Source organism: Dermacentor silvarum, chromosome 2 (assembly GCF_013339745.2).
Source record: "Dermacentor silvarum isolate Dsil-2018 chromosome 2, BIME_Dsil_1.4, whole genome shotgun sequence".
Classification (NCBI taxonomy): Eukaryota; Metazoa; Arthropoda; class Arachnida; order Ixodida; family Ixodidae; genus Dermacentor; species Dermacentor silvarum.
Window position 1 is genome coordinate 157104768 of NC_051155.1, and position 26468 is coordinate 157131235.

At 49.1% G+C, this 26468-nt stretch overlaps 2 protein-coding genes across 2 annotated transcripts; both read right to left on the reverse strand.

Moving 5' to 3' along the window:
- Positions 1 to 2163: 2163 nt before the first annotated feature.
- LOC119441147 (cuticle protein 16.8) lies at positions 2164 to 6627 on the reverse strand. Its single transcript, XM_037705828.2, has 3 exons — positions 6432 to 6627; positions 6240 to 6296; positions 2164 to 3610 (listed from the first exon to the last, which is right to left on the reverse strand). The coding sequence occupies exons 1-3, from the start codon at positions 6441 to 6443 to the stop codon at positions 3065 to 3067; spliced, it is 615 nt and encodes a 204-aa protein (XP_037561756.1). The 5' UTR covers positions 6444 to 6627; the 3' UTR covers positions 2164 to 3064.
- A 15150-nt stretch (positions 6628 to 21777) lies between these two features.
- Positions 21778 to 25182, reverse strand: LOC119441148 (cuticle protein 16.8). Its single transcript, XM_049663119.1, has 3 exons — positions 25061 to 25182; positions 24871 to 24927; positions 21778 to 22433 (listed from the first exon to the last, which is right to left on the reverse strand). Exons 1-3 carry the CDS (start codon positions 25070 to 25072, stop codon positions 21960 to 21962), a joined length of 543 nt encoding a protein of 180 aa, XP_049519076.1. The 5' UTR covers positions 25073 to 25182; the 3' UTR covers positions 21778 to 21959.
- Positions 25183 to 26468: the final 1286 nt, after the last annotated feature.

Sequence of the window (26468 nt, forward strand, 5' to 3'; positions counted from 1 at the left end):
TCGCACTGATGTACAAGCGCTGGGGCTTCGGCGGAAAATTGGAGAACATGAACCTGACTTTTATTTATAATGAACATCTCAATGCGAAATTAGCGAATGCTACACAGTTTTAAGATAATTTATAAGTCTAAAAGGAGTTAGTGTTTAACTTTATTGGCTCCTAGGCCTTATGCAGTTATCAGTAGCCACAAAATAGCTAGCAAGTGGTGCGCATTCACCCTGAGCGGTCAGTGGTTTCCGAGGAACTGTAGACCAGTTCTAGAACTCGGCAGCGGCAGTAAACTGTGAAAAGCCTTACTGGTAAGAACGAATTTATAAGAAGGTTATATCGTCTTCTCTGCGAGGTTTGTGCAGGCCACTGCACGGTGCAATCACTCCCATCTGCCTTGTAAATAGCTACTGTAGAGTGAAAGGGAGCGTTGAGCTGATATGAATAACCTATTATGCCTTAATCGCCTTTCTTGTTATTCCAAGAATGGTGCTGACTGGTACCGTTTTCGACGAGTTCTTCCGCTCCAAAACGTCAGAAACTCGGCCTGCCTCTTCAGCAGATGTTTCTATTTCCAACAACAATAAAGTTGGGTTGAGTCCTGCGCCTGGATAAATTGAAACTTGAAAATATAATTCTGAGTCATCTGAATCTATGCTTGTTGCTATAAGTAATATGCAGGGTGAAATAAATTAAGAGAACAGAGGTTACCTGTCTATGATACTCGGACGTTTTATTTATAAATAAAAAGCCCTTCGTTTGGTAAATTATGAATGAAATCTTACGAAAGAAATTCTGAATTTTATGCCATAAGAAATACCGTACTGCGTTTCCAAAAAGCTCTCTATTTGGGACGACCGAGTTTTCTTGGCACAGGAATAGCATTGCTATTGCGCAAATAAACATTTTATTCCTAATCAATCCTAATGACACAATAGTGTTGTTTTTCCTTTTATTTACTTCCTTTCGGGGCTATTATACACGCGTAAATAACAATAAACGTCCATGTCTAGATGAACTACCGAGAGTGCATCATCGACAAATGCAATTTTATGTCCTAAAGCTCGTCTATAAAGTTTCAACTCATAAAGGTTATCAGGTTTCTTTCGTTAAGTACAAAGAAGAAGACTATTAGCCGTCACATACCGTGTATACAGTGTATTGGATTAGATTGTGGGGTTTTACGTGCCCAAACCACGATTTGATTATGAGGCATGCCGCAGTGGGGGACTTTTGACCGGATTAATTTTGACCACCAAGGGATCTTTAACGTACTTCCAATACACGGGGCAAGGTCATTCTTGCATTTTGTCTCAATTGAAATGTGGCAGCCGCTTGGGAAATGATACCAAGGTCTGACACAACCTGGCGAGGCTCTAGGCCCGTTCTGAGCATGAACTCTGGCATAATAGCTTTCTGTTGCTAAATACGTGCTACATAAAAGTGTTTTTTCTAGCGTAAAAGAAGCCCACGAATACACGCAATATTGCCATGCCACTGGCCACTCGAGGCCCCTTGAGCGTATTCGCGGGCTTCTTTCGAACTCAGAAAAATACTTTTATGTAGCACGTATTGAGCAACAGAAAGCTGTATGTGGAGTTTTCTTATGTTGCTCTTCGATTTTATCATTGACAGTTTTCGTCTAACTATAATACTTGAGAAGTTGATTAATTATTTCATAAATAATTGAGATTAATTATGTAATAAGGTGGAATGCAAGAAATAATACGAGTATTTTCAAGCGACGGTAAACAACATTACCTTGGTTCTGTCCAGCTACGCGCATTTGCATATTTGAAAATCTTGGCGAAGGATAGTTGGGACACCCTGTATATATATATATATATATATATATATATATATATATATATATATATATAACGAAGTAACGAGCTTCGTTATATTGTATGGTTCTCGAGATAATTTCCTTTGATCAGTTCGTCGAATCTGTGCGGAAGCTCAAGTTCATATTTGAGAGGCAGGAATTCGATAAGGGTTAAATTTGGCTCTACAGCTAGGCTCGTAACCGTAAAAGAAGAGCCCAATTTTAAACGTAGATGGATCAGTTGAGCTGAATTTCAGAGAACAACACGAGTAAACAAATAAAAATAAGCCTACACCAAAAAATAAACTTGACGTTGATTGATAAGTGAGATATCACACAGAGCCATACTCAAAAATCAATTTTTAATACAAGCTAAAAATTTGAACACTCGATACAATGAGACGGGCGCTTCAATCAGAATAAAGCGTTCGTAAGTATGCAATGGTCTCAAACATGAAAGAAACTGCGCAGGACAGATAATACAGCTATCTACAGCTTACACAAACGAAACCCGTACACAGACTAATAATATTAAAAAAGGCATAGGAAAATAGTTCAAGAAATCTGCAACTTAGCAAGCCTTATTTATTGTGTCACAATAAGCGTATCCTAATTTAGGTTTTTATCTAAGCCGTGTCAATACATTGTAGCAGGCATAAAGGCAGTATCCCGACTCGCACCACGCGCAACTGTTTTAAACGACCTTGCGCAGAAGCAGGCAGGCACGAACTAACATAAAAAATCGAAAGAAAGCGTTGGAGTGCACGCTTTTTTTATCTGTATGCGTGTAAGTTATATTATTCCCAAGAAGAATTATTCTTAAATTTATTCGTTACTGCATAACACTGCGGCTGATATGGCTGCTCATCAAGCATTATACCTTATATCCTGGCTTCGAAAGAGTGCGTCCTTAGCGTCACTGTGACCCACAATATCTTAACAGCCTGTAACATGGGTATGGTAACACTTATTCGCACTAGAAAAAAAAAAAGATTTTACAGGAACTAGTACAAGTAGGTACAATGAGGTTAAACTGTGACTTGATCACATTCATTTCGTACACATCGACTGTCACTCGGACCGAGAAGACAACAACGTTAGGCCAGAAATAACAATCAGAAAGCACAGCCAAAATCCTCGCCGTCCCATCTTCACGTCACAGACGGCTGGCGCAACCAGTAGCGACTTAGCGTGACCACGTAACACCCGTAGGCGGGAAGCAGGAGACACCCGGGACCGGCGGACGACACTTAGCTCTTGGCACGGCCCAGGGTGTACGTCAGCGGCGCGTGGGCGATGGCGATCGGGTGACCGGCCACGGTTACCGGGTGTGCGTGGTGAGCCGTAGCAATGGTGATAGGCGCCGCGTGCAGGGCGACTGGCGCAGCGTGCAGCGTAACCGGTGTGGCATGAAGAGCGTGGACAACCGGATGGGCATGAACAACCGGAGCGGCGTGGAAAACAGGGGTGGAGTGGACGACCACGGGTCTGGGAGCGGGCCTGACGACCACGGCGGCGGGCTTGGGTGCTGGCGGGGCTGGAGGCGGCTCGACAGCGTTGGACAGGAACGGGGCGTCGGCCGGGTTCGAAGTCTTGGTGCCCGGCTCGTTGGTCTCGACGGTGGCGCGGAATCCACCGGCGTCAGCCACGTAGCGCACTGTACGGGTGATGCCATTTGGATCGGTGTAGCTGTAGGAGCCGACCTTGTGGTTGTTCTCGTCACCAGTCTCTTCGTGGGTAATGCGTGTGCCGAACTCGTCCGTGGTGTCGTGATTGAAGCTGTATGGTGAAGCCGGCTATGACGAGGATGTGACGTGAGAAAAAAGGGGAGAGAGAAAAAAAAACAAGAGGTGAAAACGCAATGGTAAGAACGCGAACATCTGCGCTTTCTTGCTTACTTTAACCAAACGTGATTTGTCAGCTGTTTTCCCATGATTTTTGGGTGAGGGTCAAGTGAAATCCGAAGAAGCAGGTAAGCTCGAGCGCTTTGGTATGTGTGCCATGATACCCACTGAACGCTGACATTATTACAATATTCGATAGCGGAATGTTTTAATGCGGCAAAAGCAATTCCCTCCAGTAGAAACAATCTCGAAGCAAAATATTGATGGCAAACATCCATACGGAGGACTTTGCAACATCTGTAGGGACACAGAAGTTTAACCTGCATAAATTCAATGGGTTCATACTCGATTACAATTGCACGCCTAGTCTTACATCAATGAAAATATCTTTGCAACTTATACGTCTTTCCTCTCAGTGTAGCGGCTTCCATCTTAAGATATATTGTGAGCAAAATATTAATCCTTCATCTTCTTCACCTGCACATAATCATCATCACTGTGCGCGTCGTCTTCGTGCAGCGCGTGGCTCAGCCAAATAAAGGCGACGAGACAACAGCTGTGCTGCTGCCTTACAAAGTGGTGGAGATTGCTTTCGATCCCCTAGACCTCTACGACGTCGAGTTCCACTGGAGCTTCGTTCGGGTCGCCGTTTGCTCCGCCTGTCCACTGCCATGACCTAAGTACCGCAACCCGGAGCCTCTGGCATCACCCCCGCTGCCCCCCAACCAGCCGCCTCCGTGTGGACCGTTACCGCCCCGCAGCGTGACCCCACTATATTCTCTGGTCTCCCGCGCGACGACGTCGAGGACTGGCTGGAGAACTATGACCGGGTGAGTGAGTACAACCACTGGGACGACACTCAGAAACTTCGCCACGTCGCCTTCTACCTGTCCCATGTCGCGAAGACGTGGTTCTTTAACCATGAGAGGGCCTTGCCCGATTGGACCACCTTCCAGCACCAAGTCCGGAAGATTTTCGGAACGCCATCCATCCGTTCTGAAGTTTCAAAGCGGCAGCTCGATGCGCGCATGCAACAACCAGGGGAGACGTACACTTCGTACATTGAAGACGTCCTTTCCCTTTGCCGCCGCGTCGACGCGGCAATGAGCGAGACCGATCGCGTTCGACACATTTTAAAAGGCATTGGACACGTTGCGTTTAACGCACTAGCAGTTAAAAACCCCACCACCGTAGACGATGTCATCGCGACCTGCCAGCATCTGGATACCCTACAAGCCATCCGGTTACAGCCAGACGTCTGTGACACGCGACCTTCTTCGGATGCCGATTTGCGCACGTTGATTCGGGCTCTGATCCGCGAAGAGCTTCAAGCACAAGGCGTTTCTGTCGAAGCTACTCGAGGACGTCCACCGCACATGCAACACCATCCATAAGACGACTACCAGCTACCATCCTCAGACTAATGGCCTCACAGAGCGCTTCCATCGAACTCTCTCTGACATGATCTCCATGTACATCAACGCTGACCACACCAACTGGGATACCATCCTGCCATTCGTGACTTTTGCCTACAACACCGCTGCACAGCGCACTACTGGCTACTCACCATTCTTTCTAGTTTACGGGCGTCAACCGACCTCTCTCCTCGACGTCTCTTTTTTTGATGCCCCCGTGAAATCGTCGGCGTCAGTGAGTGAGCAGTCAATATCTCGCCTTGCCGCGTGTCGCCATTGCGCCCGCCTCAACACCGAGGCAAGTCAACAGGATAGGAAGACTCGCTACGATGCATTTCACCGCGTCGTTCAGTTCAGCCCCGGCGATGAAGTATTATTGTGGACTCCCACTCGAGTTCCTGGCCTGTGCGACAAGTTTCAGTCGCGTTTTATAGGGCCCTACACTGTTGTAGAGCAAACTTCGCCAGTGAACTACCGCGTCACTCCCGTTGTCACGCCTTCCGATGCCGCTGCCGTGGCACAGAAATTGTCCACGTTTCGCGCCTAAAGCCCTTCCAACGACGTACCGCACCGCTATAACCAGCGGCCAGGTTGGCCGCTTTCGCGCGAGGGGTAATTAGTGTGAGCAAAATATTAATCCTTCATCTTCTTCACCTGTACATAATCATCATCACTGTGCGCGTCGTCTTCGTGCAGCGCGTGGCTCAGCCAAATAAAGGCGACGAGACAACAGCTGTGCTGCTGCCTTACAATATTATCAAAATTAGTATTAGCATGGTAGCCTAATTACGTCCCTAACATACAACTACATCTCATCGCGGATCGACCATCATCATATGGTTGAAATTTTGCAAAGTCACGCAAAAGCTTCTTATCAATATTTCATTACTATTACTTATCTGCCTGGAGCTGTCGCTGTAAAAGAAAACGCCAAATTTAGTACCGCTAAAGCAGATATCGTCAGTCGAAGATGAGCATGACGTATTTTTTTCCCTGTTATACTTTTGCGCACGCATTTCATTGTATTCTTACCCGCCCCCTATTTTATACCGTACAATCTTGAGCATATACTAAAAGAAAGAAAGAACAAAAAGGTTGTTGAGCTCCTTGCAACAATGTCACTGTGCATTAAACTGAGACTTGAGGCCAGCTACTTATATACTCACAAGCTCTCCTTGAAGGGCTTGACCGGCTGCATAGGCCAGCAGGCCGCAGAGAATCACCTGAAACGGCACACACGCGACGTTACAAATATGAGGTGTATGGCTCCGTTGGTCTCTTCTAGTATGACACTTTTCTGCTAGGGCACACACACCACACATTATTTAACGGCATAGTCCATATTTTGGGCGGCGCACCTTGCTGATCATGGTGACGAGAAGATATGGCGGGGTGGTCTGTTTAGGACCGCTGGCGACCAAAGTCCGAAGGTCTTTCTGCTTCCGCGTTGCGTGACACAAGGATGTTTGGCGTTTCGTCTGAACCCGTGCACGTTTTTATACCCTGCTTCGTGAACATCCTGCTGAATCCCAGAGCAAGCAGGACATTTTCTTTAGATTTTCTTTTTATGCTCTCGACCGAATGGCCTCCACCAAATCGCCTGGAAAGGGTTTGCTTTTTTCTTCCAGGTGGCAGGGCTATCATGTCGCCTCACCAGTGTCTACCGAAGAAGAAGGGCCAGAGGACAGAGTCACGAGGAAGGGTGGAGAGGACATGTGGGAGATGTCCAGCAGTGGCTGCGCACTTTGGCAGCGCGCACGCATTTCGACGTGCCTCCTCGTGATGATTCGTATTATAAACTCCACCCGGAAACTTGTTTCGTCAAGAGATGCGCCATACCGATATTTCGCTATCTCCGTTGTCGTCGCAAAATCCGGCGGCAACGCGATCGGTATGGTAATAATATGGATTCCGGTGCAACGAGAACAAGCTCGGCCTGCACCATTTTTGTGAGGCGCGAATTACTATTCAGTGCAGCCAATCTTTCCGGCGCGTGCGCGTGTAGAATTGCAGATGACATGCCGTGCTTAAGGAGGACGTGTGTATATTCGTGGCAGCATTTGCCAATCAGACAGAGTTAAATGTTCGCTAAAAACGCTGTTACAACGCTGTTACGCTTTGTCCCAAAAGACTGCTTTGTTCTGCTCTGCGCGTTTGAGTGGGGCGGGCTTTCAATTCTTTATCGTTTTCCTAGAACATTAGCTCTCAAGTAACCAGTTTTAGTACTCATTTGCATTCACTGAGAAGTTGAATATTTGCGGATAGGGCAGCTATAACGTCATTGCTCGCGAGTTGTGTAGCATAATTAATTAACGATCTTTCTAGATTCAACTTCTATATGGCGATGGTACTCAGGAGAGGAAAGAGAAGTTGGTCAGCGCTGTACTTTGTTTTCTTAGGCTCTAACAATAGGGAACTACTGAATTAAAGAGCATTTTTCTTGTCCCGTAGTGTTTTGAAGAAGAACAGATGGAGTTATTTTATTAAATGAAGTTGTATTTTGAAGCAGTGAAATGAAACTGACACATGCTGCAATTGGCAGCTCTTGTAAATATTGTGTCACATTGGAGAAAATTTAAGGCACAATTACCATTCGACTTGGCGCTATCGTATATAGATAGCTTTGAACGATCGCAGCTCAATAATGAAGTCTTCTTCGCACATAGAAACATTCACTATGTTGTGAAATTCTTGGCTATCCGACACCATCCGCGAGAGTGTAAGCGCTTGTAATCTGATCCTACGTGCAGGGCAGGTTGTTAGAAAACGGCACGGCACACTTTTTAGTTCCCAAACAAGCGCGTGCTCGATGCACTCGAAACGACTTCCGGGGGCCTATAACTTAGCTTTCATTTATTCTAAAGTAAATCTCCAGATGGTCCCAGAGGTTTCAAAAAAAAGCGGTGGGATTTTCTTTTATTCGACATATGTTTAACACGTACCATCTCTGGTCGCGACAACTGCATTTGTGCAGCACCTCAACTGGCAACATAAGCCCCCCCCATACCCAATATACCCAATATACCCTCCCCTCTCCCTCAACCCCATGGAGCTTGCTTGGTCAAGCGGAATTTTCGCGGTCACAGCTTCAGGGTTCGACTGGAGCAACGCCATATTTCGTAGCGTTGTCGAGGTTACCCTTTCCTGCATGGCGATGTGGATGGTAGACACAACCTGCAGGTCCAGTACTCAGGCAACAAATGCGCAGGTGTTCATAGATGGCGCACTTAGCGGGCTGCCTTGCCGTGGACTGCTTCTGTGTTGAAGTGCGGACCTGCAGCTATGCAAGAGCGAGCAGTACTGGAAGTGAAAATTTAGTTAGTGTAAGTGGTGGGGAGTGACAAATCAGGGAACGGTGGAGCAGATCCATCACGCTATTATTCTTACGCGTACATTTTTTTTCCAGTTTGTCACCGGATTTTCACTGCTAGCTAGGTATCGCCCAGCGCAAAACGTAAATGCTGCATCAAATTTTTTTAAAAATCTTGTCGGCGATTGCTTTTTCAAAGAGGCTTTCTTGTCCGATCAGATCCTACACGCGACGCCAATAGCGTCGTACATTCTCGAATGTACGTAAGCGCCAGCAATTACTCTGGAATCTAAAGTGACATTTGCAAATAGCGGACAGACTTGATTACACAGTTTCGATTCGACAACTAACCACTGTGCTCGCCGCTACCATAGTCGGTTGAGTGCTGGTTGTCTTTCTTCCTTTGCTGAAGGAAGAGTTAATAATGAATACTTTCGGCAGTGTTAGATTCTTCACCGCATACATAACGAGACCTCTGGTAGATGTGACTATCATAGATGTTGCTGCAGGGGTCGTTTCAGTTCTTGAAATGCTTCTACGTGTGGTGCGCGAAAATTTATTGACGAGGGACTTGTAGGCACACAGGACAAAGAATCTGCGTACCACTTTCTTTCTAGACGGGCTGTGGCACTTTATCGATGGCAGCTGTTTTCTGCGGGTGTGGATAGACTCCATGCTTGGTGACAACGTGGCCCATGAAAAGAACCTGCTTGTAAGCAAAGACACACTTTTCCGGCTTAAGAATGAGTCCGGAGGACTTGCCTGCATCGAGTACTCTTCCAAGTGGTATCAGGTGGTCGTCGAAGTTAGCGTGAAAGAGGATAACGTCATTTAAGTAGAGTAGACAGGTCTGAAGTTTACGGAGCAAAAATACCTATTCGATCGCACGCTATAATGCCGCGGGTGCCTAAGAAAGTTCGAATGGCATTACATTCAACCAGAATCACCCTTCGAAGTTATAAAGGCCGTTTTCTCTCGGTCCGTCTCGCCCACTTCAATTTGGCCACAGCTAGACTTGAGATACATCTACGAAAACTGCTTAAAATTGCAGAGCCTGTCTTGCACGTCATCTAACGTAGGAGTGGGTATATATATTGTTACGGGGATAACGTTTATTTAGGGAGTGAGTATGGCTATATACAAGGTTTTGGGGACAAGCAGCAGCGACGGATGCAAGGCTGTCGCGCGCCTCTGGCCACTTCGTCGCCGTCGTCTTCGTCCGACCGACAGTAGCAGCCCCTTCACTGTCTCGTGGCACTACCCCCCCGGGGCGAGAGCGCCGACCCGGTGCTTGCTACGACAGACCAGAGGGTCCAGTTACGTATGGCTTAAGTCTCGCAACGTGCACGATAGCAGAGGTTGGGGGCGTAGACAGCGCTGGTGCGGTGACTGGCTCGATCTCATACGTAACGTCGGTTACTTGACGTAGCACCCTGTAAGGACCATCGTAGCGGGACAATAGCTTTTCGGAGAGACCGATGCGGCGGGACGGAGACCACAGTAGCACGAGAGCGCCTGGGGAGTAAGAAACGTCTCTGTGGCGACTATCATACAGGGCTTTCTGGGAAGCCTGAGACACTGTGAGCCGTTCACGTGCGATCTGGCGAGCTGTGTCGGCGCGCGCTAGGGCGTCGCGAACGTACGTGGTGGTTGAGCTGACAGGAAGTAAAGTATCGAGAGGCAGGGAAGGTTCGCGTCCATACAGGAGATAAAACGGGGAGTAGCCAGTAGTGTCATGTCGGGACGAGTTGTAGGCGAAAGTAACGTACGGCAAAGTAGCGTCCCAATCGCGGTGATCGGCGGAGACGTACATGGAAAGCATATCGGTCAGAGTTCGGTTCAGGCGCTCTGTGAGTCCATTCGTTTGGGGGTGATAAGCCGTTGTGAGCTTGTGGTGGGTAGAGCAGGAACGAAGGATGTCATCGATGACGCGAGACAGAAAGTATCGGCCTTGATCGGTCAGAAGCTGTCGAGGAGCACCATGATGCAGGATGATGTCATGAAGGAGAAAGTCGGCGATATCCGTAGCGCAACTGGTTGGGAGGGCACGGGTAATGGCGTATCGCGTCGCGTAGTCGGTCGCTACGGCGACCCACTTGTTGCCTGATGTCGAGGTTGGAAAGGGACCAAGAAGGTCGAGCCCAACACGAAAGAATGGTTCGGCGGGAATGTCTATAGGGTGAAGCAGACCGGCAGGTAACATAGCTGGCCTCTTGCGGCGCTGGCATTTGTCGCAGCTAGCGACATATCGTTGGACGGAGCGATAGAGACCAGGCCAGAAGAAACGGCGCCTGACGCGATCATAAGTGCGGGTGACACCAAGGTGACCAGCAGTGGGCTCATCGTGAAGCTGGCGAAGGACATCTGACTGCAGATGGGCAGGCACGACAAGGAGGCGTTCAGGGCCCTCAGGATGCATATTATGGCGGTATAAGGTGCCGTCCTGAAGGAAGAACAAGTGGAGGGAAGGGTCGGGTGTGGCGGAGTTGAGACTGTCCATGATAGACCGTAAAGCCGAGTCGCGGCGTTGTTCATCCCGTATATTAACGAGGTCCGAGATAGACAAGACGCAGGCGTCGGTGTCTTGCTCGGAGACGTCAGGGGAATCCACGGGATGCCGTGAGAGACAGTCGGCATCTTGATGAAGCTGACCGGACTTGTGCACCACTGAAAACGAGTATTCTTGGAGGCGCAGAGCCCAACGACCAAGGCGTCCTGTAGGGTCTTTGAGCGAAGAAAGCCAACAGAGGGCGTGATGATCAGTTACGACGGTAAAGGTGCGGCCAAACAGGTAGGGACGAAATCAAGAGCAAGACACTCTCGTTCAAGAACAAGAGACAAGAGCAAGACACTCTCGTTCCGTGATGGAGTAATTCTTCTCCGGTGCGGACAGGAGGCGGCTAGCGTACGCAATAACACAGTCGTGGCCGCTCTGACGCTGAGCGAGGACGGCACCGATTCCATGGCCGCTGGCATCTGTGCGAAGTTCCGTCGGTGCAGTCGGATCAAAATGTGCTAAAATAGGGGAAGTCGTCAGGGCATCTATAAGCGCCGAAAAGGCAGCAGCTTGGGGTGAGCCCCATGTAAAAGCAACGTCTTTTTGAGGAGCGCAGTAAGGGGACGCGCAATGTCGGCGAAATTACGAATAAAACGTCGGAAATAGGAGCACAATCCTATAAAACTGCGTACGTCTTTGGCCGAACAAGGTACAGGAAAATGCTTCACGGCGCGAACTTTTTCAGGATCGGGCTGGACACCTGTCGCGTTGACGAGATGGCCAAGTACGGTTATTTCACGGCGTCCGAAACGGCATTTTGAGGCGTTGAGTTGGAGACCGGCATTGCGGAATACCTCGAGAATGGTGGAGAGGCGCTGAAGATGGCTGTCAAATGTTGGCGAAAAAACAATGACATCGTCAAGGTAGCACAAGCAGGTTGACCATTTCAAGCCACGAAGAAGCGAATCCATCATGCGCTCGAATGTGGCCGGCGTATTGCAAAGGCCGAAAGGCATCACTTTAAAGTGATAGAGGCCATCGGGAGTTACGAATGCGGTTTTTTCGCGGTCCAGTGGGTCAACAGCAATCTGCCAATAACCTGAGCGAAGGTCAATAGATGAGAAATATTGGGCGCCGTGAAGACAGTCGAGTGCGTCGTCGATACGGGGCAAGGGATAGACGTCCTTTTTCGTGATCTTGTTTAGGTGTCGATAGTCAACACAAAATCGCCAGGTGTTGTCCTTTTTCTTGACCAGCACAACAGGAGCGGCCCAAGGACTCGAGGATGGTTCGATGATGTTCTTGGTCAGCATTTTATCGACTTCCTGTTGGATTATGGCGCGTTCCGCAGCGGAAACGCGATAAGGGCGCCGGTGAACCGGTTGAGCATCACTGGTGTGGATGGAGTGCTGAACAACTGTTGTCTGGCCTAAAGGGCGATTTTCGAGATCAAAGACATCGGAATACGACAGCAAGACCCGGCGAAGATCTTCTGCTTGCGTATGCGAAAGGTCGGCTGATATCATTTTCTCGAAATTGGCACATAGCGACGAGGTGGCTGTGAGAGAGCCGGAAACAGTTCGAGGGCCGTCGACGGCTAACACAGAAATCGCGCATTCTTGCAACGACGACATGGTGGCAAGCGCGATGCCAGCAGGTAGCACGTGGGTTGAAAGACCAAAGTTCAAAAGCGGCAGGCAGGTTTTGTTGTCGCGTACGGTAACCACAGTGTGCGGGAGAACGACAGAGTGTATCAGGACCACGTCGAGAATCGGGGAAACAACGTATTCACCATCGCACACAGGAGGAGAGGGACTTAATGGAACGTACGTGGAGGCTTGCGGTGGCAGGTGGAGGAACTCGACAGAACATAAGCGGCTGGGAGTGTCCGATAGTACGTGGGCGACGAAAGGGAGCTCCAGTTGAAGTACATCTGTGGAGCAGTCGATAAGGGCTGAGTGCGTCGAGAGAAAGTCTAGGCCGAGGATCACGTCGTGGGGACACTGCGCAAGCACGGCAAACAAACCAATGGTCTGATGGCCAGCAATGCACACTCGGGCGGTGCACATACCAAGAACGGCAGACGAGCTGCCATCAGCGACCCGTACTGTGCTCTGAATTGCGGGCGTAATCACTTTGCGGAGCTGAGTACGGAGAGCAGCGCTCATTATTGAAATCTGCGCTCCGGTGTCTATGAGGGCCGTAACGGTAACGTCGTCCACTTGAATGTCCAGAAGGTTTCGGCGCGTAGATACAGTCAACAGAGGATTTGTATATCGGGTCACTGATGCAGCGTCACCTCCGGGAGCTGCACGGCTTAGTTTTCCGGAGCGTAGGTGCCAGGCCGTGCAGGGGACGATGACCGGTATGGTCGCGGCGATCGAGATCGACGGCCTTGTGGGGACGGTGAGCGGCTAAACCTGGAGTGTGGAGCGGCGGCATCGGAAGCATCGGAAAAATGTGGATCAGAGCGAGGGGAAAACCGTCGAATGTTGCCTCCAGGACGACGCGAAGATCCAGTGCTCCAGTTTGAAGGCGACGACCAGCTACTGCGGCAGTGACGGGCAATGTGTCCAACGCGAGAGCAGTTGAAACATATGGGTCGGTCGTCTGCCGTCCTCCAGTCAGCCGGGTTTCTGTAGCGCGAAGGGTAGACCTGGTTCTGGGTGACATTTGCAGGGGTACGTTCGGATGTACGAACGGAACAGACGGCCGATGATAATCCCATGTTCGCGAACTCCTGGCGGACGACTGCTTTTATGAGTGACACGGTGGGCAGGTTGGCTGACTGACCGTCTGGAAGAACGGCCGTAGGAGCTAGAGCTTCAAGTTCGCGGCGGACAATACGCGTTACATCTTCTGACGCTGTAGCCGGTACAGGCGTCGGTGGGTCTTCGCATGATGATGTGGCGGCAGTGTTAGGTAGCCGAAGGAACTGGCGGGTGATGCGGCGACTCTTCGCTTGTTCAAAGCGCTGGCATTCCTTAACTATGGCGTCGACCGTCGTACAGTCCTTACACACCAGTAGATTAAACGCGTCGTCGGCTATTCCTTTCAAAATATGCGAAATCTTGTCATCTTCGGCCATTTGTGCGTCAACTTTTCGACAAAGGCCCAGGACGTCCTGTATGTATGAAATGTACGATTCAGTGGTCGTCTGGATACGAAATCCCAACTCCTTTTTAGCGGCCTGCTGTCGGTCAAATAATCTGCCGAACAACTCACACAGCTTCGCCTTGCAAGCGTCCCAACTTGTAAGATCTTCTTCATGCGTCCGGTACCACACGCGTGCCGTCCCTTTCAGATAGAATATCGCGTTGGCTAACATAACCGTGGGGTCCCACCTGTTGCGGTTGCTGACGCGTTCGTACATGTCGATCCAGTCTTCGACATCCAAGCCATCTGTGCCAGAAAAGGTTCCCGGGTCTTGTGGGTGCAAAAGAATCACAGGAGCCGGTGGCTGCTGCACCGTCGACACTTCACTGGTCATCGCGGAGCAACCAAGACGGCGACCGCTTCGAAGTTCCGTGCTTGGTTGACGGAGCCGGCACGTTGACAGGTTTACCCCGCACCTCCACCAAAGATGTTACGGGGATAACGTTTATTTAGGGAGTGAGTATGGCTATATACAAGGTTTTGGACAAGCAGCAGCGACGGATGCAAGGCTGTCGCGCGCCTCTGGCCACTTCGTCGCCGTCGTCTTCGTCCGACCGACAGTAGCAGCCCCTTCACTGTCTCGTGGCAATATGTTGTGACTTTGTTCCGGCGACTATAATCAATGCGAAAACTTTCTTCCACGTTCTATCTTTTTTATATTTTCGTTCTATCCTTCTTTTTTATTAAAACTAGATAAGACACCCACGGACGCTTGGATGGTTGGATTATTCCTACACGCAGCATTTCATCAACTTGTTGCTTTATGGCCTCCAGTCCTCGTCTCGGAACTCTGTATGGCCTTTGACGGAGTGGTCGAGCGCATTTTTATTCTATAAGCGATGCTTAGAATTGATGTTTGTCATATCAGTAACCAAGACGAAAAGTAGCCTTTGTACCCTAGTAGCAATCTTTTGGAGCTGTTCTTCTTTTATCTTAGCACTACAAAAATGGATGTTTAAATTTACATAGATCGATGAATTTGGGCATTCGAGATAAGTGGCGGGGTTCTCTCAGAGTTTGTGAGAGCCAATGCATTGCCGGTCTTTAGAAATGTCTTACATCTGTGCGCGCACCGTGCCGTTGTTAATGTCCTCGTGCTCCTCATAAGTTTGGTACCATCACCTTCGCTTTCCCTCCACAAAAATGAGTGATTCACCTGGCGGCACAGATTTCACGTTGAGCAGCAGGTATTGATCACTCTTGATGAGGCATCTCGTGACATGTGACTTCTTGTTCGTTGACTGATATTATGATTCTAGAAGAGCGGGATGCTGACTTGATTTTCAAGTGCATTCAGAGTGCAGACGTATACAGCGAACAGGGGCGGTATTCTGTATGAGTCTACCTAGTGGACTGTCCATGTCGGCGACCGTTGATTCGCTGCTGCTTGACGTGCAGGAAGGAGACAGGCTGGCACCTTCCTGCACGTTAAGCAGCAGCGAATCAACGGTCGCTGAAAAGGCGATATGGACAGTCCACTAGGTAGACTCTTGCAGAATAACGCCCCAGCATTGTTTATCTTGATATCAGCTCCTTGATTGCCCCGTATTGAATCAGGAAGTCTATGCCCAGGATAACGTCTCGCGAGCAGTGCCGTAGGATTGCAAAGGTCCAATTCGCTGGCATTAAGTGACCTCCAGCTGTCGCGATTTGAGGCCCATCTCTTGTGGACTTCACCTTCATCCACATGGCAGGGGGAGGTTCCGTTGATGGGACAGTAGTCGGCTCCTGTCTCCCATAGAGCGTGATTTTGTAGCCGTCATTAAGCCCGTCTACGTCAGTAGTTCTTGGTCCGGCACTGCAAATATGTCGGCAGCCAGGTCACGGCTGCGTTACATTGTGCCACTGCACAATGCTGCTTCTAGGTTTGCAGATGAGGGCTAAAGGGCCTATCATGCCTTGGAGTGTTGCTGAAGGACTGGCTACGGCGAACATGAGGCTCCTCGGTTTCTTAACTCAGCTGTAGCTAGGTAGCCGGTGATGCGGGTGGAGTGCGTTCACGGTGAACCCTCGTAGTTGCATCTGACGGTACGGGCTGACGCCGGTAGATTTGGCCCCCTTCGCCGTCTAGGGCGCGCCATACGTCTGTCTTGCCTGTGACATATTGCACGGCGTGACAAGCGGGTGAGGATGCGGCGACTAGTAACGAAACGTAACATTAATAATTTTCGTCTCCAGGATGAAAAATAATAACAGAACTTCAGTTTATTCAGAGAATTTCCCTTCTATTATTTTTACGGCGAAGCTGTTAAGGACTCAGTTTTCGATGATCGCGTCCGGATGTAGGAAAAAACTCTCATTGGCTGTATGCTGTATGTGCGAGTGAAAGCGCGCGAGTCACGGGGAGCAAACCCACGGCGGAGGGCAAACGCCACTTCTACCGTCGCGCGAAAGGCCGTGGGGGTACGGGGGCTAGAGCACTGCACGGGCCAATTTTTTCAGCCTGGGCCCGGCTCGGACCCGTTTTTACGTTCGACTGCCCGCCCGAACCCGACCAAAAGTCCTTTGGCGAGACCCGGGCCTGGCCCGGGCCCGGAAATAATCTACAGTTACCCGCCCTGCCCGGCGCTGCCAGCCCTTTACCTTAGGCCCGAGCCCAGCCCGGCCAGGCTCGAAACCGGCTCGAACCCGGCCCGAGACCAAAAACGATCTCCGAGCGGCATTAAAAAAATCAAGAGAATGAAAGGAGTTTCTTCTTAAAGCCTAAAAAATGTCACAGTTTCGCCCTAAGGGCGAAGCAATGAATGCGATAGCAACACAGCAATGTCATACGAAGTAAGGTGAGCGGCTTTGGTAGCAATATGAATTGTAGTAAACATGAGCTGATTAAGTAAGCAGGTGTGCTGCGGCGTAAGTAGACCGACATGAAGAGAGACTCGATGACCACGAGAAGGCGCGTGTGAAACGGTCGGTGTTGATGAGAAGCGCTTCCCGTGGGCAGCGCGTGCGAAGGGACACACCTGTAGCGCTGCACTGCCGATCCGGGCAGCATTGCGTGTGTAGCGTGCGTTGGAAAATGTGGCCCGACTATTACGAACTGAATGAACAAGCGTGGTGTGAGCGCGCACAAACACGAAGAGATCACACTGAATGACAGCAGACAACGACTGTCAAAACGCTGGCAGCAAGCATACGCCGCAGCGGGCGAAGGTACGTGCGGTCTATCGCTTCAACGGAAACTGAGCGGCGAATGCACTTAAAGGTCAGAGCCGTGTGGAGATAAGAGACGGTGCGAGCGAGCGACGAGCGCTGTTGTTGGCAGAGAAGTGCGCCCCCCCCCCCCCCCCCCCTTGCTCCCTCCGGCGCTGGCTTCCTGCTTCCTTGCTCCTGCGGGGAGCCGGAGACGATCGAACATCTCCTGCTGGCCTGCCCGGCGTACCTCCAGCAGCGGGGCCCACTCCTGCAGGAGTTCCGCCGCCTGGGCCTCCCCTCTGGCAAGGAGGAAGATCTCCTCTTCCCCGGCCGACACCACCTTTCTGCACTTCGAGGCGTCGTGGAGTTCCTTGACTCGTCAGGGCTCTCCGCACGCCTCTAAGGACATTTCTACAAGCGGGAAGGCCTCACGGCCTCCCACCCCACCCCGGGCCTGACCGGCCTGGCACAACACCCCTGCAGACTCTGCAGCACACCAAGGCCTTCCATCTCGGCCTGATACGTGCCGCCTTTGCCTGCCGGTTTTGCTTCGCCCAGCCATGGCGACTCCACTCTATCCCTTCTTTCGCTCCCACTTACCCCTCCCCGTTGGCGCTGAGCCGTGCTCCCTCAAGGGCTGCAGAAGATAGCGCCAACCTTTCCCTTTCCCTCACGAACCACTTATCATCATCATCATCCTGCTTCCTTGCTTGCGCGTGGGAGATTGAGTGCGTTCGCTCTCCGTGATAGCGCGCGTCTCCGCACGCTTCCTCTCGGGCATACGGCGCGCGGCGAAGATTTTATCTATAGGGAACCTCACGGCGACGGCGACGGCGACGGCGACGCCGACGGCAGAAATCCGGTTCAAGTGTCCATATAATTGCTATCGCAATAAAACATATCATATTCAATTATGAACGCCAGTTGATCGGTCTGAACGCAAATACCAGCGCGCAATGTATAGTACGAATGACCCTGCCGAGCAGTATCGCCAGCAGTTTTTCACAGCGCGACCTTGATGCGGCCTAATGCACTTCTATCGCAGCGCCGCCACAGTATTTTTCCACGTCGGACGCCTCATTGCAAAACATGCGCCGCCCCAGCCGCTCGTCCCACTCAACGGTATTCTAGTACATACTAGCCGAAGCGCAACCACGACCGGTCGTGAGCGCAGCACATGGATGGAGTAAATGGAGAAGGAAAGCTTCTCGTTCTATGCAGCGTAATGCGCTGCTGCTAGGCGAGAACATGCGTGCAATCATGGATAGACGCCGTGCCATATTTCAGCCGCGTGACGAATTATCTTACCACTCATCGTTTTACCAATTCGCCTTTGAAGAATTAGCAACGCGCTTACACCACTCTGAAAGCATTAATTACATTGATTTAGGTAAGGAATACAATGGAATCCTTTGGGTAGAGGTGACTTCAGTCTTTTTGGACTTATACATTCTGTTCAAACAGCGCAAAATACGACGGAAGAGGAAAAGGGAAGTACACAGGAGTAGCACTGCTAGCTTCCAGCTGCGCCGGGACAGCAGGTTTTTCAAAGTCGAGACGCGCGAGGATAACTCGCTGCACGTTACATGCTCACCAGTAGAAAGTCCGAGCCCGGCCCGGGCCCGCGTCAAAATACCCGAGCCCGGCCCGAGCCCGGGTCAAAAAGCACATGCCGTGCCCGAGGCCGGCCGAAGCCCATGACAAAACTGCCCTACTGTGGTGTGTGGTTTAGTGAATTGTGCGCGTGTGAACGTTAACAAGGTGAGCGCAAGATGACAACGACGACAAAGAGCGTCAAGCACGAGGCGCCACGGCACAAAGAAAAGCAAACAAACCAAGCGCCACCGAATTGGAAAGGACCACGGCGCTCACGGGGGCCAATTACCGATGCCCACAGAGCCCGAAGATAACCAATTCAAAAGTAACACACGGACCAGAGGGAAGAAAAACGAGGCAGTGGCGGAAGAGGAGAGTTCCAGGAAGCGACGCCGGGTGAAGGAGGACCACCGGACTGGGAGCTGAAGAGAGGCCGTCGGGTTCCGGACCCGAGCCTCCACGACTTCACCCGGCCGGGGTCTCCTGCCAGCCAGTTCCCGGACGTCGCCACTCCACCCGACCACGGATGGCTGCCCGAGGCCGGCGAACTCGTGAGCCCGCAGGCAGAAGGCAAACAGTCGGGCCACGGGCCTGAGTTTGCACCGAACTGCCTGGCCACGACGCCACCTCCAACTGCCCGTGCCGCCACGCCGCCAGCGTTCCTTCTACAAGCCAGAGCTGCTGCGCTCCGGTTTCCTGCCCGTCGCTCAGCAACGCCGAAACGTTGGTGAGACGAATGCCGCCTCTCTCGCCGCCTTGCCGCCACCCATCCGCGCCGAACTTTCTCACGCGGTAGCCATAACTCCATAGCCCTGTCTCTGGTTATGTTTTCGTTATACCATCTCCAAAGAGATAGCTTTGACTCTCAGTCTGTCATCATGCTGGTATGAGTTATAGTTGTAGCATGCTGTGAATATTTCCTTGTGTGGTTGTACGTATAAGGTTGCTTTCCATACTTGCTTGCATTAAATGTTTTTGTGTGCTGTGCCACCAAACGGCTTCGTCCTTTGATTCGGTCTTCTCAGAGACCTGCTCAGAGACCTGCTTTGAAACAAGAACCTGTACATCATACCTACCCGGCCCGACCCGGCGCACGGGCCGGGCCGGGCTCGGGCTTTCGGGTAAGCCCCAGCCCGTGCAGCGCTCTAGACGGGTGGGGGGGGGGGGGTAGGGAGGGAGGGGAGAGGAAGTTTAGCTGCTGCACCAAATGCGTATCTTGCGACTGGGCACAAGGGGAACTCGCGACTCAATCTTCCATGCGAAAGGAGGACAGCGGGAAGGCAGCGCGGGAGGGAGGGGTTGCGGCTTCTGCTGTGCGAGCAACTTGTACTTTGCACGGCGCCGGGCGGCCGCGCGCACCGTATCTTGAAAGCGATCTACACGGCTCCTACCTTTGTATGCGCTGTGCTTTCGCCGCTCAGTTTCCGTTGAAGTGATACACCGCATGAACCTTCGCTCGCTGCTGTTGGCGGGCTTGCTCCCACCAACGTTTTCACAGCGGTTGTGTGCGGTCACACAAAAAACGCGCAGAACTGTGGTCGAGGGCAGTGGTGTTGCCCTGCGTTCGCACCGAACGCGCGCGACGTTGGTGATGTGTTTATAAAGAAAGTTCCAACCTTTGCCGTATACCCTATGGCGGTGTACCGTAGCGACCATAAAGCACTAAGTAAATAAAAACCACCTGATCATATATAATTCTAATTATTTTTTAGTTCAAATAATCTATTGCACCATCACATCTCAATAGTAATAATTGGAAATACATAATTCCCACCATAGTAGAGCTTCACTGGTCTTCCATCTCCGCCCCAGTGGAAGGGCTGACAGTTTTTCTAAACATCGCGTGTTATCTTCTATTACATATCTATTGCGTGTCGTCATAATTTCGTTGTAGTCGTCGTCATTTAGATGTCATTGTCGTCATGGTGATGTTGCTGCCGTCGTCGTCGAACCGTCCTCATGTCGTTGTCATCACACACACACTTGCTCACCTTACAAACACTGTTGCGCCATATGTTAACACACGGCTTACTCTGAAAGAGCACTAAAAGCCCTCTTCCTGCAAAATGCTTTGCATAGCGTTGAATGCCGCAGTAAGAACTTCATAACACTTTTGAGAAAGAACTAGCATCTGGTGGAATGGTAGAAAGAACATACGTAACTGAAACTTGTCACTAGGGCATGCGGTCATAACGATTTATGCATGAATAGTAGTGGAGTGGCAGGTGTTAGCTAACATTGCTGTTGGCGTAAAGAAAATCCGCTTTCTTGGTCACATGCTTCATTTTTTTATTACGGAGTCAGTGCGCGTACATTTTTGTGTGATGTTTCACATCATTTGGAACACTTACAACAATAAATTGTCTAGCATAACTAACCTTGTTCTTGTGCTGGCTAAGGTAACTTCTGTGGTCTAAACATTAGTCCTCCATGCTGCGGCTTCACTCGTTCGACCACTATTGGTCTCTTGAAGTCTTCATCTTCATGCGACCTCTCTTTCTTAAATTAAATGAGTAAAGTTACGAATACATGCGCAAGGCCTTCATAATTATTTAGAGACCTCTCCTCCATAATTATACCTACAACTTTTCAGGAAATGTATTCATTGGCATGGAGCTTATCAAAGATTTTGCTTTTTTCAGCATCCAATGGAAAAAAAAAACGTTTGTTCACAACAGGAATACAAGACAATCACGCACCGAAATCATACTACCATAGCAACTCATTGAAGCTATTCGATGAAATTCCTTAAATACGTGGTTGATATAGGGATGAGATGTTTAATACAATAAAGTTAAGCCTGCCGCTATGAAAAATGTATTGAACGCTGTAGACATACATTCGTAAATTCATTCCTTAGGTGAGCAGTAGAAAACCAGCGCCTTCCTGTTTCCTTAAGAGTGTCACTCTACACAAGTGGAATCAATACATTGGGCTGGGCATTACGTAGCATTTCCTAGCCCCGGATTTATCAAGGGTTGAGGCGAGTTGGCAGAGGTCAAGTAAAAAATACAGTACGTGTGTGTAACAGTTTGTTTTTATTTAAAGTCTCTCAAAAAAGAAAAGTAACAGAAAACCTAATTTAACAAAAATACTTCTGCTTGTTCGACTCGAATACCTTGACGTTTGCTTCAGAATTCAACGGGCGTTCACCTGTAATCCTGTACATTTCTACTCTGCACATTCTAAAACACCCTAAGCGCTCTTGGCACGGCCGAGAGTGTAGGTAAGTGGAGCGTGAGCAATGGCAATTGGGTGGGCAGAGACAGCGACTGGAGTCACGTGGTGGGCAGTAGCGTAAGAGATTGGAGCGGCGTGGACGGCGAAGGGGGCGGCGTGCACGGCGTGAACGACTGGGGTGGCGGCCTGCACAACAACGGGCTTCTGGGCAACGACGGCGGCGGCTGGGGTTGGGGCGACCTCGATGGGGTTGGCGACGTACTGGGCGTCGGCTGGGTTGGAGGTCTTAGTGCCTGGCTCGTTGGTCTCGACCACAACATGGAAGCCGTCGGCGTCGGCGGTGTACTTGACGGTACGGGTCACTCCGTTCGGGTCGGTGTAGCTGTAGGAGCCGACCTTGTTGTTGTTCTCATCACCGGTCTCCTGCTGCGAGATGCGGGTGCCGTACTCGTCGGTGTTGTCGTAGCTGAAGCTGTATGGCTGTGGTGGCTGCAAAGGTGGATAGAGAAGCAAACCCTTGTTGTTTTACGCCCGCACACTTATGCAAGGACTAGCGAAAATCATTTATTCGTTTATTGTCAGCGTACCAGATATGTGTTCAAGTCATTGTCATTGGTTCTCTCTTCTTGGTGCAATTATCCTAATACAATTTTACTGATTAATGATGTTATTATAGCTCACTTGATGAAGGAATAGTTGCTTTTCCGCTGTAAATGTTTGACACAGGTATGTGATAAATATAGGCAAAGCTTACTTTCGTACTGAAAGAAATTAGCCAGTGAAAGCAGTCTAACTGTCCCGCTTCATCAGCTATAACAAAACACACGTAAGCACTTGATGCATTAGGTAAATAAGCCTTGCCTCCCAGCATTACCTGGCGAACTAAGTTATTCCAATATATTAAAGAGCATAAAAACAGTTGCTAAAGTGCCGCACATGTGGTCAGTTTCTTTGCTTTTGTCCTTTGTGTAACCGAATAGCGTAGTGAACAGAACAAAGCTGTTAAAGCATTAATTAAACTGTTTCTCATTCTGTTCTTCCATTGTAAGGTAAGACACCGGATTTTCTGTTGTAGTTAACCTCCTTGAGTTTCTCATTTCTTTCGTATATTTTTCTCTATTTCAGAAGGATATTTACTGCCATTAAATGTGAAAATAATAGGCAGCTAATGTAGCACCCAAGGTGAAAAAAATTCATCTTGTGTATGGCGGATTGTAGTTAATTGCAAGCGCTTCATAAATGCTGAAGAAATGCTAGTATTCAGTTCACGGGGCTCCGGCAGTTGGAGGTGCTAGTGAAAACACTAAGTTAAAGTTCGGGGCGTGTGATGTAATCAAGAGAAGCTCATTACAAAAAAAATATAGAACACACAGAAACTTAGCGAATGCTTCTCAAGAGAAGGGACAGTAGTGAAGTCAAATAAATGTTGCGCGGCGTAGCACAACAAAGTACAGCGCCTTTTTCTATAGGGGCCACGTCAAACCTTGCTGTAGAATGTGCATCCTTTAGGGATGCAAACGGTCCTAACATTCGGTGGCGGTACCTGTTTTAAGAATTATTTTGAAAAATAATTGGCTGTTTTAGGTGGGATATTATTATAGTACTTCTAAATCTTTAAAACAGGGTACGCCATCTACTTGATGCTGCAGTTGATATACATCGGTAGGAATAATCTACTTTCGAAGAAGCGGAAGCTTTAAATTCGCATTCGCCGTCAAATCGGGTCCTTTCTCCACGTTCCAAGTATCCAGCGCGCCACAGTTCTCTCCACGTGGTGGTCGTTCGATCTCTCCAAGAAGACTGCCGCATTGCAGTAGACCTGTTCTGTACCGTTAACGGTGCCACGCGCGATCCTCAGTCGCTGGCCTTCGGAATAACGGGCTGGGTGCAATCCTGTGCTGGTGCGTTGCAAGTGCGCATTTAAATTGCAGGAGTCGTGGTACACAGGCAAAGCACGTACTGCTGCTAGATGTTCTCTTGGCCTCAGCACGTGGCTTGCTTTTTCTTCACAGTTAATTTTAGTCACGCAAAGAAAAACGAAACGTAAGTTCCGACAGCATAGTCGCTTTTGAGTTCTCCCTTGCTTCGCTTAGCCCATCTCCTCTCTGGACTCGGTATACAAAGCTTTTGCATTGTCTGAAGACAAGTTCCCAAAATTGCTTCGTACGCTGTTCATACACTATAGAACCGAGAACGTTGTATACCGGCCGTGCCTACGTTAAATAATGCTGCGCCGACTGCAGCCAAACCGCAGATCCACCCGAAATGTTCTGTTGATTTTTTCCTGCACTACGTGAAGGACGACGTCGCAGAAAACTTCGCCTTTTGAAAACTTGACTCTATTCCATACAGAATATGGCCTGAAAGGACGATTATATTAAGTGGTAAATTTCGCGTACCATTAGGATTTTTTAGGTTTAATAAGAGGAGAACGACTGTTGATCTGTGGAGTTCAATGATGTTTAGCGAAGAGCCATGCAATACATTCCTTCGTTTTCGTCAGCAAACAAGACAAGAAAAGTGAGCGGATTCTTTCGCTCCAATGATATCAAATGAAATGCAAGTAGCGCATTTAAATGTAGGAGTTGTACTACACAGGCAAAGCACGTAATGCTGCTGGATGTTGCACGGAACGAGCAAAAACTACCTAAAACGTGCATGAGACACTGTTTAGTGTGAGGACTCTCCAAGTTCAGGAAACTGCCGCGGATTACTGATACTACAGCTTCAACATCCTGTCTGAAATTAGAGATATACGAAAGTAGAATTCATTGATATGTTCTAGCGATATTGATAACTTCCAAACCATTGTGCGATAATTTTTCCACATATCCAAAGCACCATCACTAACTGCGCTGGCCGTAAAAGCCTCGTGCCCAGCTAACTTTCTAGCCACGGTTGGGAGCAGCGGCTAAAGGGTACTTACGCCGTCAAGGCTGGCTTGCTGGGCAGCAGCGTAGACGAAAAGGCAGCACAAGATGATCTGAAACGAAGCGACACAAACGGCATCGTTAATGGACGGAGAAACTTCACCGGTGAGCAGCCGTCTTTCTAACCGGCTCTAGTCGCCGATGGCATCACTGTATTATGCTGAAACTTGATACGAAAGCGAGCACCTTGGTGTACATGGTGACCGGTTGGTAGGTTCCCTCGCCGAAGTGGTCAAACGAAGTGGCAGCCTACTGTCGCCGAGCCGGCACCTTATATAGTAGTCTCGACGCATTGCACTGTCCATGCGCGTTCGCTCTGGTACAGCCTTCGTCGGTATTCCTCACAAGTCGCTCGTACATACGCACGTCCAAGCCTGCCAGTACTTTTACATTCCCTCCTCCTCTCGGTGACGCTGGGGGGGGGGGGGGGGGATTTTAGGGTGTGACGCGGTGAGGGTGTGATGCGACGAGTATGCGACACTCTGCCTGGAGAAAATCGGCATATCAAATGTTTTCGTAATCATTTTAATCAGTTTTTCCCCCTTTTAAAATTTTCTAGGATGCCTACGACCTTGCTACACATTCTCTGTATGCATTCGTCAAGCTTTTTTGCATTCAAGCTATCGTCGTATAAATTGTTGCTTTATCTTAAGGCGCCATGAAGTGAATGTACGCATAAAACAAGTTATTTTAACGCTTGGGTATAGAGCGCCGACTTTTCCCCTGTGACTCGTGTGGGAAAGTTTGAGGCGAACGTTCGTTGGAATGCACTTGCTTCGCATTGAAACTGGCGCGGAAGATATAGACTTCACCTCGGCATGTCTAAGAATATTCTAGAATTCATGAATGCACGGATGGTATCTTAAAGGTAGTGGTTACTGAAAGTGAGGCAACCTGTAGCTTTATACCTCTGTTACTATTAACCTTACGTTTGAGCTTTATATTAGACTACATGGCTCTGTAAACAACAGTGCAAACAAGGATTAATGATGCTGCCACCTGTTGGTATTATTCCAGTTTGTTATGTAAAACATGAACATCACAAGTCCTATCGAGCCTACAAGGCGTGCAAATTTTGTTACCAATACATTGAATGAACAAGAGTATTTAATATCATCGGCGATATAAAGTGCTTACAGGTGTTGAATTTTAGACCGATAAAATCAGTTTCGAAAGCGTACAGAGTTTTAAACCTTTAAATGATCAACACAATAAGCATGACTAAATATAAAGTGTTTTGCGTTCATGCAAGAACATTAAATAAGCCTTAGATGTGTTGGGTCTTTTCTATTTAAACTAAACGAATGCCTTAGAGAGGTATTTTGCAATGGGGACGAAGTAACAATCTTTATCCCGTTATTTTCGAAGTGATTTCAGGCGAAAGAAAAACAAGAAAAGTCAAGCAGGGCTTCACAATTGTGATCCAAAATTTGCATTTCAATCATTCCTAAATATCCTTAAAATGTTACCAACAACCCTGAAGCCCTTTTTAGCCAGGTTGAAAATAGCAGTAGAAAGATTAATCTGCTTCACGAGCATAATTTTGTTTGCGACAGTACAGCACTATTAACAAACAAGGGGCTCATGTAAGCTT